Source organism: Hippichthys cyanospilos, chromosome 1 (genome assembly GCF_059441005.1).
Source record: "Hippichthys cyanospilos isolate Australia breed blue-spotted pipefish chromosome 1, RoL_Hcya_1.0, whole genome shotgun sequence".
Classification (NCBI taxonomy): Eukaryota; Metazoa; Chordata; class Actinopteri; order Syngnathiformes; family Syngnathidae; genus Hippichthys; species Hippichthys cyanospilos.
The window spans coordinates 27,202,753-27,215,467 of record NC_142369.1 but is presented as its reverse complement, the minus strand read 5'-3'; the positions used below and the strand labels follow the sequence as shown (position 1 = coordinate 27,215,467).

Sequence of the window (12,715 nt, the reverse complement as noted above, 5' to 3'; positions counted from 1 at the left end):
TTTCTTGAATCCAAGCAGGTAGCAAACGTCTTTCACACAAACACCACTAAGATCTAAAAGACGAACCGAGAACGTAAACAAGAAACACAGCGCGGCCTTCCAAATTGAAAGCAGATATTTCAAAATAAAATAACCCGGGTAAGTAAACAATACAAACTGGAGCACTTGAAGAATTCTTAACATGGAATAAATCTCATTTTAGTGCCCCTGTTTGGTACCGGATGGATTCAGACGTCTGTTTGGTCTGCTTGCTTCTTTTCATGAAAATAATGTGGTACACCCTTGGTTAACAAAAGCTGCTGGAAGCAACTCCTTTGGCTGCTAACACCCAACTGATTCCAGCCGTTTCCACCCTCCCACTCTCCCCATTACCATAATTATGGCAAGAATACGTTTGATTTATGCTGTGTATATTAACATCTCCATTTCATATGTAAAAAAGTGTTTGTGGATCCCAGTGTTGTCTTATCCGTGGAAACTGGGTCAAAATGGCTCTTTGAATGTTAAAGGTTGCCGACCCTAGGTTGAGAGCGTAAGGTATCAAAGGCCAGTCCTTGAGGGCCAGTGTTTTCCAGTTTTCTCTCCCAGCACACTCTATTCAAATGAGTAACTTATTGCAGAGCTTGAAAATTATCCTAATCGTTTGAATCAGTTGTGTTTGAGAGAGAATGTTTAAAAACTTGCAAAAGACTGGCCCTCGAGGACTGGATTTTGACACCTGTGGTCTAGAAGAATACAGGATTTATAGAAACCTAAAATCTGGATACATACATACATACATACATATATATATATATATATATATATATATATATATATATATATATATATATATATATATATATATATATATATATATATATATATATATATATATATATATATATATATATATATAATTTTTTTTTTTTTTGCATTTATTAGGCTTACTCTTCGTCAACAAGTAACTGAAATTAATTGCACTTGAGTAAAATTTGCAAGTCCAGCTACCGCCGCGGCGTGTTTCCGAAATCACAATGAGTTGTCATGAAGACGCCTACCGATTATGCTTCGGCGGCGCTATGACCCTGCGGTTGGTGCCTCCGTCAGTAAAGAGCGAAGGGAAGGAAGTCATCAGAAAGCTCCAGTCCAGTTTGTTGCTCTTGCACGAATCAGTTTATCCTTCCAGCTCCTCACAAATTCCAGGGATTTTTTTGGGGTTCTTGCCCCCTCCTCTCTCTTGAAAATAATCTCCCCTCCTCTTGTCTTGCTCGGACTCTTCTTTTGGGTAACTGTTTCTGCGCGAGTACATCCGGGAAAAGTGTGTCTTCTCCACTGGAAAAACTGGGTGTTTTAACACTGTGATGAATATTTCTACATTTTGAGACACGCTCCCGTTTTTTTCCCCTTGTTTTCCTTGGATAGAAGAGGACCATCTGGGCGCAGCCTGACGCGTTTCCAATTTACGAAGACGTTTTGAAAAAGTTAAAAGCGTATTTTCTGGCTTGGATCAGACGTGGAAGCATCGATCCTTGCGTTCTTGCAGCCAAGGGAGTGGATCCACAGCGGATTTCGGATTTACGCACGCCAAGTATTGCGCGCACACGGTGACAACCGACAACCGTGGCTCTGAATTTTTCACCGAGTACAAGTGTGGATTTAAACCGCGTAAGACCGCGCTGTCTCGCTCCATAAAAATTGCCGCAAACTGAGCCGGGCACATCATAGCATGCGTCGCCCTTTGGAGAACATGTGAAGGAGCAGCAGCATGACTTGCGCCCTGGATTTCCTACAATCTGCATTCCATTCTCCTATAATATCTTAATGCTGGCCCTTTTTGGTTTACAAATATGATGAAATGGCAGCCCCGGAAGAAGGTGAGTTTCCCCCGACATTGTTTAGCCAATTATGGACATACTGTACATCTGTGGCTCACAAGTTGGAGAGATTTACATAATGAGCGCTCTAAAAGCTCAATAGTTGAACTTTAACCGCAACATAGTTTACATTACTATTCGGGTTTCTAGGATTTTTACAGAATTTTTTTCTTGCATTATAAAAGTAGAGGCAATACATATATCACGGAGCAACTTAGCAGTCTGGACATTTATGCAGTAAGTCCGCAACGCATTTCAGTACAGTAGAGTAGCCGATATGCTGAAACCTTTGAAAATAACTTTTTCCCCCCGTAGCAAAGTAGAGAAACTTTCATATAAACGGTGAAAGGTAAGACTAAGATGGGTTGTCACACGTCACACTTCCATCAGCACAATTGAAAGTCTTAAAAAAATACTTACATGCTTGTAACAAGGAAGAATGTTGCAACATTTTTTCATAGCTCATACTCCACGCAATCTGCCATGGAAACTGAAAATCTCTAATCATCTGGAATGTATAAAAACGTGAAGGCACTGAAATGGCTGTTGTAGATTTTCTCCAGAAGGGGGCGCTTGTCTGACAAGCAGTGAAGAAATTGAGTTTTACGAGGAAAGCTACTTTTTAGGAAAATATAGCAACACAAATTGAAAAACGAAACCTACCAATATTCAGTGGAAGTAATTCGTCTGTTATTACGCTGTTTTTGAAAAAGTCATCTGAAATTTCATCCTATGTTTCTTGTTTCCCCCCACTTTACTCACACAGCTGAAACACGCTGCAGCTGATGTTCTTTTGAGTACTCGTGACTATTGCCAGATGCTTGGTGTAACTTTTACAACTGTAATGGATTGTAGGTGACGATCGTTGACTCAATGTGTTTTGACTTAGTAACTCATGCCCTCCAAATTAATTAAACATGGTTATTTGTCTGAAATAAAGGTTCATTATTGTGGATAGGCTAACCCTAAAAGATGAGCTCCAAAACAAGGTTTGGTGGAGAATGCACAATTATCAGCAGAGAATGGAAACACAGTTTGAGCATGTGCTAATGAATTCTACAGCTGTGCAGCATATCTGCCAGAATCATCAATGGAACCTTCTTTCAGTGATGCCCTTCCTCAATAAAAGAAATGTCATGTAAACAATGTGAGGTCCTTCTTTAAATATTACAACGGTAACTCTGCCCCTATGCAGATTCTCTTCTGAAATGTCGACTAGTAAAGTAATCAATCAGGAAGGAATGTTACACCACTATTTTGGTGTAATGATATTATTATGATATTAAACTGTTGAGTTTTGTGTTAATAATCACAAATTAATGTAAAGAGGAATGCCTTTACATGAAACTCACATCTTTGTTTTGGAGGGAATTTAAGGGCTTGAGCTGACAAAGTTTTACACGCACAGATTCTATATTCATTTTCACCACTTGTTTTAAAATAGGTACCGACTCAATAAAGCAGTTAAGTTAAACATACCCGCGGCTGGTCACAATAATTAGGTAATAAAGCAAAAACAAGCACAGCTGGATTTTATCAGAATTTTCGTCATTTCAATATGAAACCTATTTTTAACCAGTTATGGAACACACAAGATGCCCTGTGAAATATCAAGCTCTGTAATTTGTCAGATAGCCTATAAATCATTTTTACAAGAACATTCACAATGCCACAGTGCATTGCCTCAAAACCGAGAACAAAATGTCCCTTGACCGATAACAATAATAGAAAACATCTGCGTAAATTTGAAGTTGACTTTCTTATCACGCCACAGAGCCGTTTGTCCTGTCACGTCATGTTTGCGGCGCTAAATTACACCTACTGTACTGTATATCTATCCATAACAGATTCACATAGAGCGAGTCATGCCAGTAACCTTCTCTCCAACTGTAAATCTTTTCGGCATAAATTGCGTGAGCCGCCCCTGGTCATCCCACATTGTAAACAAAATAGCAGTCTTCAAAAGTCTAGATCCCACGACACTCTCATAATGTGTACGTGTGGTGTGTTTGCTTGGCTCTGTACAAAATGCTTCTTTTCCAAGGATTTCTGTGAAATTTAAAATAGGATGCGGGAAGAAAGCGTAGGACTTGAGATTCTGAGGGAATACGAACACAGCATTTACACGCTTTATTTGACATTCGATGGATGTATCAGAAATGTGTTGCAGACAGGAGGCATGCATGATCTGAAAAGCTAAACAATCAATCTGTTTTTCAATTTCTACTGTGCAATTTGCTTGATTTAACACAGCAGAAAAATCATTTTTGCAGGCTTGACATTTGTTGAACAAAAGATGCGACATTTGCTTTCTGATGTCTGCCTTGACTTAATCAATACTTTCTACATCAAGTGCTTCTTGATTGGTTTATCAGACAGATTTAAATACGCTAGTTAAAGTCTGACTGTATGTAAAATACACCTTGATTTTATTCGATTTTTTTCTTTTTTGTTAAAGATGCTGAGAAATACCAAATAAATAAAACATGCCAAACCTCCCACTGTGTTGCAATGGCACTGCAGACTGCTCTGGGTGCGTATTAAAGAAGAGCGAAAGAAAGATAACTCAACAAGGCAGGGAGAGATGGTGGTGGGGCTAAAAGTACCCTCAAATCAATTAGAGGGGCTGATAGAATCTCCCGAGGTCACATTTCGACTGGAAAAGTGTTGGAGATGCAGGTTGCAAACTCAACATTTCACACAAGGGAAAGTGAACTACTTGTGTGACTGATCTTTGTGCTTGTCTGTTAATGGAATCTCACCTCATTTCATTTGTGGTAATATTGTTTTGTTAATCAACTTGAATGTTTTGTATGGGTTTGCAGATATTGTCTGACAATAGGTGGAATGCACTATGGCCATCTAATGACATGCAATTCTCCTTGGGTTCTGGCTCAGTTTTTCAATCACCATTTTCATTTGCAGAAAAGGGGTGATTTCTATACTTTGTGTATTGTCATTTTTCAAAGCCAGAAAAAACATAACATATGACTCAGTGGTCGAGTCAGAGGAATGTTTCTTTTTGTTGTGGTTTCCAGATACCAGGTGTGTAATGGTTTCCATGATGGTGGTATATGGCCTCACCTGTGTGTGACAGCACGCCACAGTCAGGTTTCTGAGGTCAGGCGCTCTGCAAGCATACCGACTTCTTCTTAAATCATTTATTAGCTTTGTGGCCAGTGAAAAAAGGATAGCCTTTCTCCGTAGCACTTCATTGGTCTCTGTGATGTCTCTACTGCCAGTGGCACTGAATCAGTTTGGGAATACATGCTACAGTATCAAGAGGTTCAAGAAGAGACTAGCAGCAGAAGTCAGTTGGACCTGAAAAAAGGTGCTCTATCTAGATGATTCATTTTAGTCTCAATCGAGGTACAGCCGAAGTACAGCGAGTCCCCGGTTTACGAGATAAATCGGTTCCGCAGTTGGGATCGTAACGTGAACTTGCCGTATGAAGGGCAATCCGAATCTATGTTAATTAGCTCATGCGTGTAAAATCCCAGGTAAAATCATCAAAATTGTATATACATATTAAAAATTGGTGTCAAAATAGTATAGTAAGTGCTACGTATATATAATATACATGTATACAATTAAATAAAAAATATATAAGCATTTATTTTCTTTTGATGAGCTGGTTATGGCCATATTTCCTAGTGAGGGTAGCCTAGGCTGAGCTAGCTTAGCCTTCTTCGTATTTCTTGATTATCTTCAGCTTCGTTTCCATATAAATCATCTTACGTCTCTCTTTAACATCACTGGCAATCTTGGGACTCATGGATAACCAATTGGTTTGAATTAAACACTAACATGCATAATAAATGCGTTATTGAACGCACTCTCACATGAGATCAAGTCTTTAGGCAGCCATCTTTGCGACCAATAGTAGACCAGTTTTTTAGGGAGTTGTGACGCCGGCTAATATCAGACCAGCATTGTAATGACGTAAGCGGTACGCGTGTAGAGACGTATGAGCACACTGAAAAAAACGTCGCGGGCCACGTCGCAAGTTGAAAAAAACATAAGGCAGGGACGTCATAAACTGGGTGGCCACTGTATATCGCTTCTATGTTCATCTAATGTACCACAAAGCACGAAATATTGGACTTCAAGGTAACTGTGCCTTTTTTCGACTCATCAAATGTAAATGTTCTCAAGCTGAAAAAAATGAAGCATCAAGGTTACAAAAGCAGTCTCTTTCAGGCAAATACTGTACTCTGTCCTCATTTGTACCATTAAACCTAAGATTACGCACTTTTCTTCCAAAGAGTGTATACGTACGGGAGTTCGGTATTAAGACTGAGAGAAATGCAACAGGCATAAATAATGATCCGGACTGATAGCGCCTGCTGTTTTTTAATTTTTTTTATTTTTAATGCTGCACAGTATGTATGGCTCAGCATGTCAAGAGGAATTGGATGTGACAAGATGGCCGGCCCTCATGGCCCTGGCCTCATGGGGTGTAAAAATGTAGTGGTGCGGGGTGAAGACCAGGCCAGGTAAGCAGGAGGGAACTGCGACTCAGCAATCCATCTGAAATGTTCGTGCCCGGCTCGTGGTGTTGTTAATCCCTGGTCCGTTTCTCCCATTGGGAAAAGTGGACAGTGATGGAAGACAGAGGGAAGAGCTATTTCGACTACAAGGCCAATGCGCATTAGTTTGCAGTACACACAGAATGCAGGTTTTTGCCGGTGAAGAACTCTTGAGAGGCCAGTGTCAAAATACACCAGCAAAAAACAATAGATGCAATTGTGACTGGCCCATCCCGCTCTCATTAATCCTCATTCTTTGGAACTGTAGCTTGCTCAATGTGTAGAGATGGATTCTTGGATTGCCAGGAGTAAATGTGCAAATTGATTTTATATGTGGAACAGTTTATTTCCATGCTCATTTCCAAGCCAGATAGGACCCATTTCTGATTTACCACAGTTTTACCACAGTTGTTCTTTCACTCTCTAGTGCGCCCGTGAGAGCAAATGCGACAATATTTGAGTTTATCCAGGTCATTGTTCCACGGGTGTGGTCAGCTGCTCAGGAGAAGCCGGCCTCTTAGGGCCTCCATGGGGAATAAAAAAACAAGATCTGACTTGATAGACGACATCAATAGAAAAACATTTCCTTGGTCTTTGAGGTGGAACCGACTTCTGTTTGCTTCCTTTCACTGTTTAAGATCCTGTGGCGCGAACTCAGCCTTGCGTGAATTGTTGCGAGCGGGCGTTTCATACGCAAGTTGGCTTGACGTTTGTTCTTAAAAGGGGCTGTCAATGGCACTTGAGACATACCCCTTCATCGAACGCCCTGAAAACACTCATACTTTTCCCTGCTTTGCAGCATTTATCAGGGTAGAGCTGCCAAAAACCTCAGTCCTACATTCTTTTCTAACTCCTACTGGACTTAGTCCAGTTGGCGGGGTACAGCGTCGGCTCAGTCCTCAGGCCTTGCAGCTGTCTCCAAGTGATGTTGTGTTGGATGTTGTGACCGACTGCTAGAATGCTCTTAGAGAGTCGATGATCCAGTGTGGATTGAGATGTGAAAAGCGCTGCTAATACCATCCTGCCACCAACTGACGCCCACTAATTCCAGCTCTTCTTTTGTCGGAGAAAGGATTCATAAGCCCTCTTTTGAAGGTTTTAATTTTGTACCAGCGTGACCCTTGCAAAGCTTCGTCATATAGTTATTGTCAACGATGGCACCTGTGTGTTCAACCAGTATCTCTTGAATAGCCCAGAAAAGATGAATAAATAACGAGTCATTTTAGATTGTTAGAAGACAGTATATTACACACTGCTATGAAGTTTATTTATTTATTTTTTTACAGTATTTATTTTTTTTAGTCAGTTAGTGTAGCAGATACACTCTCTGACCGCACAGAGTTTGTGTTCAAGGGTCACAGAAAGCCTGCAGCGCATTGTTTTAGTTCCCTGTACCCACCCCGAGTGATCTGGAGTTGCATCGCCTCAATTTTCATGCCAGAGTGGCTCGGTTTGTTTTTTCATTTTCAACTATATTTGCTGTAAATTCCAGCTGGGAAAAAATGGCTCAGAGGAGTGTTCTCTGTCTGTGTCACTCAGTTGTTTTCTTCTTCGCTCATTCAAGTTTGGATTTATACTTTTTAGGCACGTACTTAATATGAGACTAGTCTTTAAGATTGTGACGATATATGGGCCAAGAGCCCCTCCATATTCTCAGTGGGGTTGTTTCCTATGGGACACTCATGATTCCACTTCTAACAAGGCAGGCAGACAGGCTGTGACTGACAAGCAGGCTGAGATAGATTCAGTAATGAGGATGGAAGAACAAACCAAAGTGCGGTCCTCCCCCATGCCTAACTATTTCAAATCATTCCATACTACATAGCTATAATGCATTTACCCACAGGTTTAGCTGAGGCCCAATGAAGTCATAAAACTCTTCAAGGGACTTTTACATTCAGTGTAAGGTGGTTTTTGCAAAGTAACGCAAAGTTACAAAGTTGCAAAGTTTGGGGGTGCCACTTGAACTTTAAGTCCTAAATGATACCTCCAGGCTTCTGCTTTTCATTTACGCGCAGGTTTGTACATATAATGTGAAAACGATGATCCTTAAATTTTAACAAATGTGTCCTCTTGCTTACTGTACCTTCAGAGTGACGTGACGTTCAACCCCCCCACCCTTCACGGTTCGTGAATGAACGGTTCCCTTTAAAGAATCAGAAGTCACATCACTCGTTCCTTCCTTTCTGATGCTTCCCTTTTCCACATTTTTTCTTGGCCTTTATTCTGGTGACTTGGGGTGAGAGACTATAAACTATCCAGACCCATATTGTTCAGCAATTTCGAGAGTGCTCAAATTACCCCTGTATAATCTGAAGAATCAACAGCTTTCCAGGAGTTCTTATAAACTTATGCTGAACAGAACATTTTCTCGGGTGGAATTTCTCCTGCAGGTGTACACTCGGTTCATCCGCTGTAACGGGAGTCATAACAAAAAATTATACACAGTCACACTAGTAGGCTATACACACTTTCCGTGTGATATTGCCCTCTCAATTTGTGTTTGGGAGCACGTGTTTTGACTCTCCTCGTCACTTTCCCATGAACGTTGTTGTCCCCGCTGCGATAAAGGTTGTCATTGTTACCGTCGCCAAGGGGATTGTATTATCATCTTTGCTTATTTGTGTGCAGGATTATACCAAAGCTACTTAACCCATTTCCACTAAACCTTTTGTGGAAGGGTGTGTACAGGCCATGGAACAGTCCTTAAAATTTAGATGAGGAACTTTCCACTTTTGGGAACATTGCAAGTCATTCATGAATACACTGGACCCCCGCGACAGTGTACTGTCTGATTTTAGATTTGAACCACTTTGTGCATATCCCATAGCACTGAGGTTTACTGAAAGACGTGCAATCTTAAAAAAAAAACCATTCAATATAAAATAAAGAGACCAGCAATTATTATTGCTATTGTTATGATTGTTATTTCCATAGAGTGGAAAGAATATGCTCATGAGTGAGGTTGTGTCCCATTATTTTCAATGTGTTGCTGCTTTGTGTGTACTGGCAACTCTTTGGAGGTTTACTGTAACAACAGTGTTACTTCAGTTAGCCCGTCAAGTGTTTTATATTATGTTAGCATTAAGATACTGGATGTTTTTAATGGTTTGGTTGATCATTCAGATATATTAATATGCTGTGTTTAATTTTCTTTGTTTTGTGTCAGTTTTACAATAACTTAAACTAGGAGTGACGTACAAACTGGTTGAAGCAAGCGCACTGAATCTGATATGCTTGGCCTCTTTTTTTTTTTTTTTTTACGGTGAACTCCACTGAGTCCAAACACACACACATGCACACATACGCACACACATACCACTACCATTTAGAATTGCAGGATTGTTTTACTCCACGGATACTGAATGTAGCGCATTTATCGATGTTGAGTGGTTATGCAGTCCTTTTTTTTCCAAGGCAGGTGTGACTGGATGTCATCATCAGGCTTGAGCCAACAGCAGGAACATCAAACAATTAAAACCTCTGAAAGTCCTGATTTTGATGTAGTGTAGACATCAACGATTGTATCATTCATAGCTTTGTAAAGAACACTTGGAATTTTCTTATTGTGGTCTTAGAACTACACATTCATTATGATGCTATTTGAAGAGTAGTGGATTTCCCTCGGATTTCCATTCATTCATCTACAGCATCTCGCAATTTCATCTTCATTCCAGTGCTGTGCTGCCGCTATAGCCATGCTAGTAAAGCAGCGCCTGAGGCAGCGCAGGTGGTGGCAGCCAGGATGCTGGCTTTTCTGATGCACATATGCATGGGAACTCCCTTGGGAGCTGAGCTGGCTGCTACACCACTTTCAGTGAAATGGCAGGAGAGGATTTAGTCAAATAAATAAATGAATAAATACATGTACTGTATGCCATTTACTGTTTACGATTTACATTTCTGAAGAATATACCAGGTATAACTGTCATTATTGTTAACAAAGCCATATTTTACAATATATGGTCAAAAACTGCCGGTATTAGGGAGCCCATAAACATCACCAAAGTCTGAGTTTGCTTTGTTGGACCTTCACTGTGAGAACCTTTGTGGTCTTGTTGCCTTCATTGCCATAAAAATTTTGGGGAAAAAAAAAAAAAAAAAAAAACCCTACAAAAACATTACAAGAAAACCATGGCGATTGAAATAAATTAAAAATAATATTGGGAAATGCCATATTTGTTTTTATTCCTTTACTGCTGAACTTCCAACAAAGGATACACAAATTTCAAACACATTGTAATCGTGTTGTTTAAAAAACAAAAAAATGAAAAAAAGCTCTTAAAAATACTCATTGACCATTATATTATGTACAACTACAAAATCACAGCTTTTTGTCAGTTGCCATAATCAATCAAAATCAGAATCTGAATTGAACTATTGTATTTTGTAATTGTCAGTTTTGAATGCAGAATTTTTGTTAATATCATCTCAAGTTGGAATCTTGAACTGAAATTCCCCTGAGATAATAAAGGTATGTACACATCTATTGAACAATTACTATAATTACAATAATGTATGATACTCAGTTTTTAAGTACATAATGTGTATACAGCAAGGCATCAAAAAAAAAACATTTGACAGTAGCTTAAACAATCTCTTACTTTTTAAATTTGCCTCCACAGAATTAACACCGAATTGACGGATTGGGACGCGAGCACTATGTGGAACATGTAGAGCAATAATTCCGAACTGAAAAATCTAAGGCTAGTTCAAATGTGTCTCTTTGTTGTTGTGATGTGTTGTACCTGTGAGACAGATTCATCTGCCTTGGTGTTATTGAAATTGATAGCTAATGACAATGAGCCCGTGGACCTTTTTTTGGGTAGCTGCTATTTCCATTCCGACTAACTGATTTATTTGGTGGTTGGTTGCTGTGCTGCAAAGAATTTCATTGGAACAGTTGTGCCACAGTCAGTCATGCTCACAGGAAACATACAGAGCAACATTTGGAAAACATTCTACCTCTGATCTTGCATTCAATCGTGACCTCCATTTATGGCATGAGCTATTGATGCACATGCTTCATTGTCTGTTTAAGTGCTTTCCTGTTTGGGAAATTAGCATGAAATGATCTTGTTTGGCTACCCATTTCCTCCGTCTTGTGTGATGGTGATTCCCAGATGGGTTTTTGAGAAGATCTGATCTGTTGGTTGTAGAAGGGAGGAGGCGTTTAAAAACCCGATTAGAATATGGTGTGGCATAATTAAGATTTTTTTTCTTCTCTCTCGTTCCATCTATCTATGTGTAATGAAATTAAAGATGGTGATTTTGCTCTTACCGTCAAAGGCAAATGTAACTGGTCCCCGTAGAGGGAAGGGGGTTGTCATGAGATGTGATACCCCTCCCAGCTGCCCACCCACCTCCTCTTGGACCCAATGGTCTCTTCTTCTCCAAGCGAGGAGTTAACGGAACCCTAACACACATGATACAAAAACAGTACTTTCATGTATTCTTTCTAATGTGTGTGTGTGTGTTTTTTTTTTGAAACTGTAAGAGTCAAATGCATATGGTACAAAAGCAGCACTTTCAGCTATTTCCACCAAAGCTCCCTTACGATTGGACTGTGCCTACACCCCAGCTCCACTCCCTATTGACTCCTTTCCTTTTGTCAAAATGAGGTCGCACACGGCCCTATTTCCAGGACCTGGGCAGGTTAAAGTGACAGTGATCGGAAGACATAAACAGTAAACCGGTTTTCCAACCTTTATTTTACCAAGGCACATGTTTACATTCACCTAATTCTCCCAATTAATTCAAGAGCATTTAATTTCCGCATACATCCGGTAAGAGGCATAGACTACAAGAATCAACATTATGACAAAAATCAAAAATATTTGTACAACAGACACAGCTGCTTCTCGTAAGCAGCTCCGTTTTGCTCGAGAGGTTGTTGTGAGCGTGCAACATTTCACATGCCGTATTGAACATGAATTTCATCACGCTGTTGTTAAAAAGAGAAAAGCTGGATGTTCTGTCATCAAATTTTGAAGCAGACCCCTGAGAATGGATTGAGAAAGTATTTCAGCTGCATGTGGACTTCAGACTTAATTATGAGCAGATGGGAGAGGACCTCTCATATTAGTTTCTGTGGTCCTTCCTCCCACCGCTTCTGGTCTGTCTGCTTCCTCCTCCAGCTCCTTTGTCTTCCTTTCAAAGTTTTCCAAGTGGTGAAAAGTTCTTCGGGCTGATAGCCTTTTTTCTTTCTGCTTGTTGAACATCTGAGCGGCTCTTGCATAGCGAACTGATTGGAAAGATCAATAGCTGCTCTTCAGCTCCAACCGCCGTAAGAGAACTTCAGAGGCCAAAAATGCAATTTAAGCACTTTTT

The 12,715-nt window shown here is 40.0% G+C and overlaps 1 protein-coding gene across 1 annotated transcript in view; it reads left to right on the top strand.

Annotated features, from left to right (window-relative positions):
- Positions 1–1,147: 1,147 nt before the first annotated feature.
- LOC148429935 (tetratricopeptide repeat protein 28-like) overlaps positions 1,148–12,715 on the top strand; it is a 125,004-nt gene continuing 113,436 nt past the window's right edge. The window contains exon 1 of the mRNA XM_088418647.1: positions 1,148–1,856. Within this exon, the coding sequence (XP_088274773.1) occupies positions 1,830–1,856 (27 nt within the window). The 5' untranslated portion in view covers positions 1,148–1,829. The remainder of the gene's footprint in view (positions 1,857–12,715) is intronic.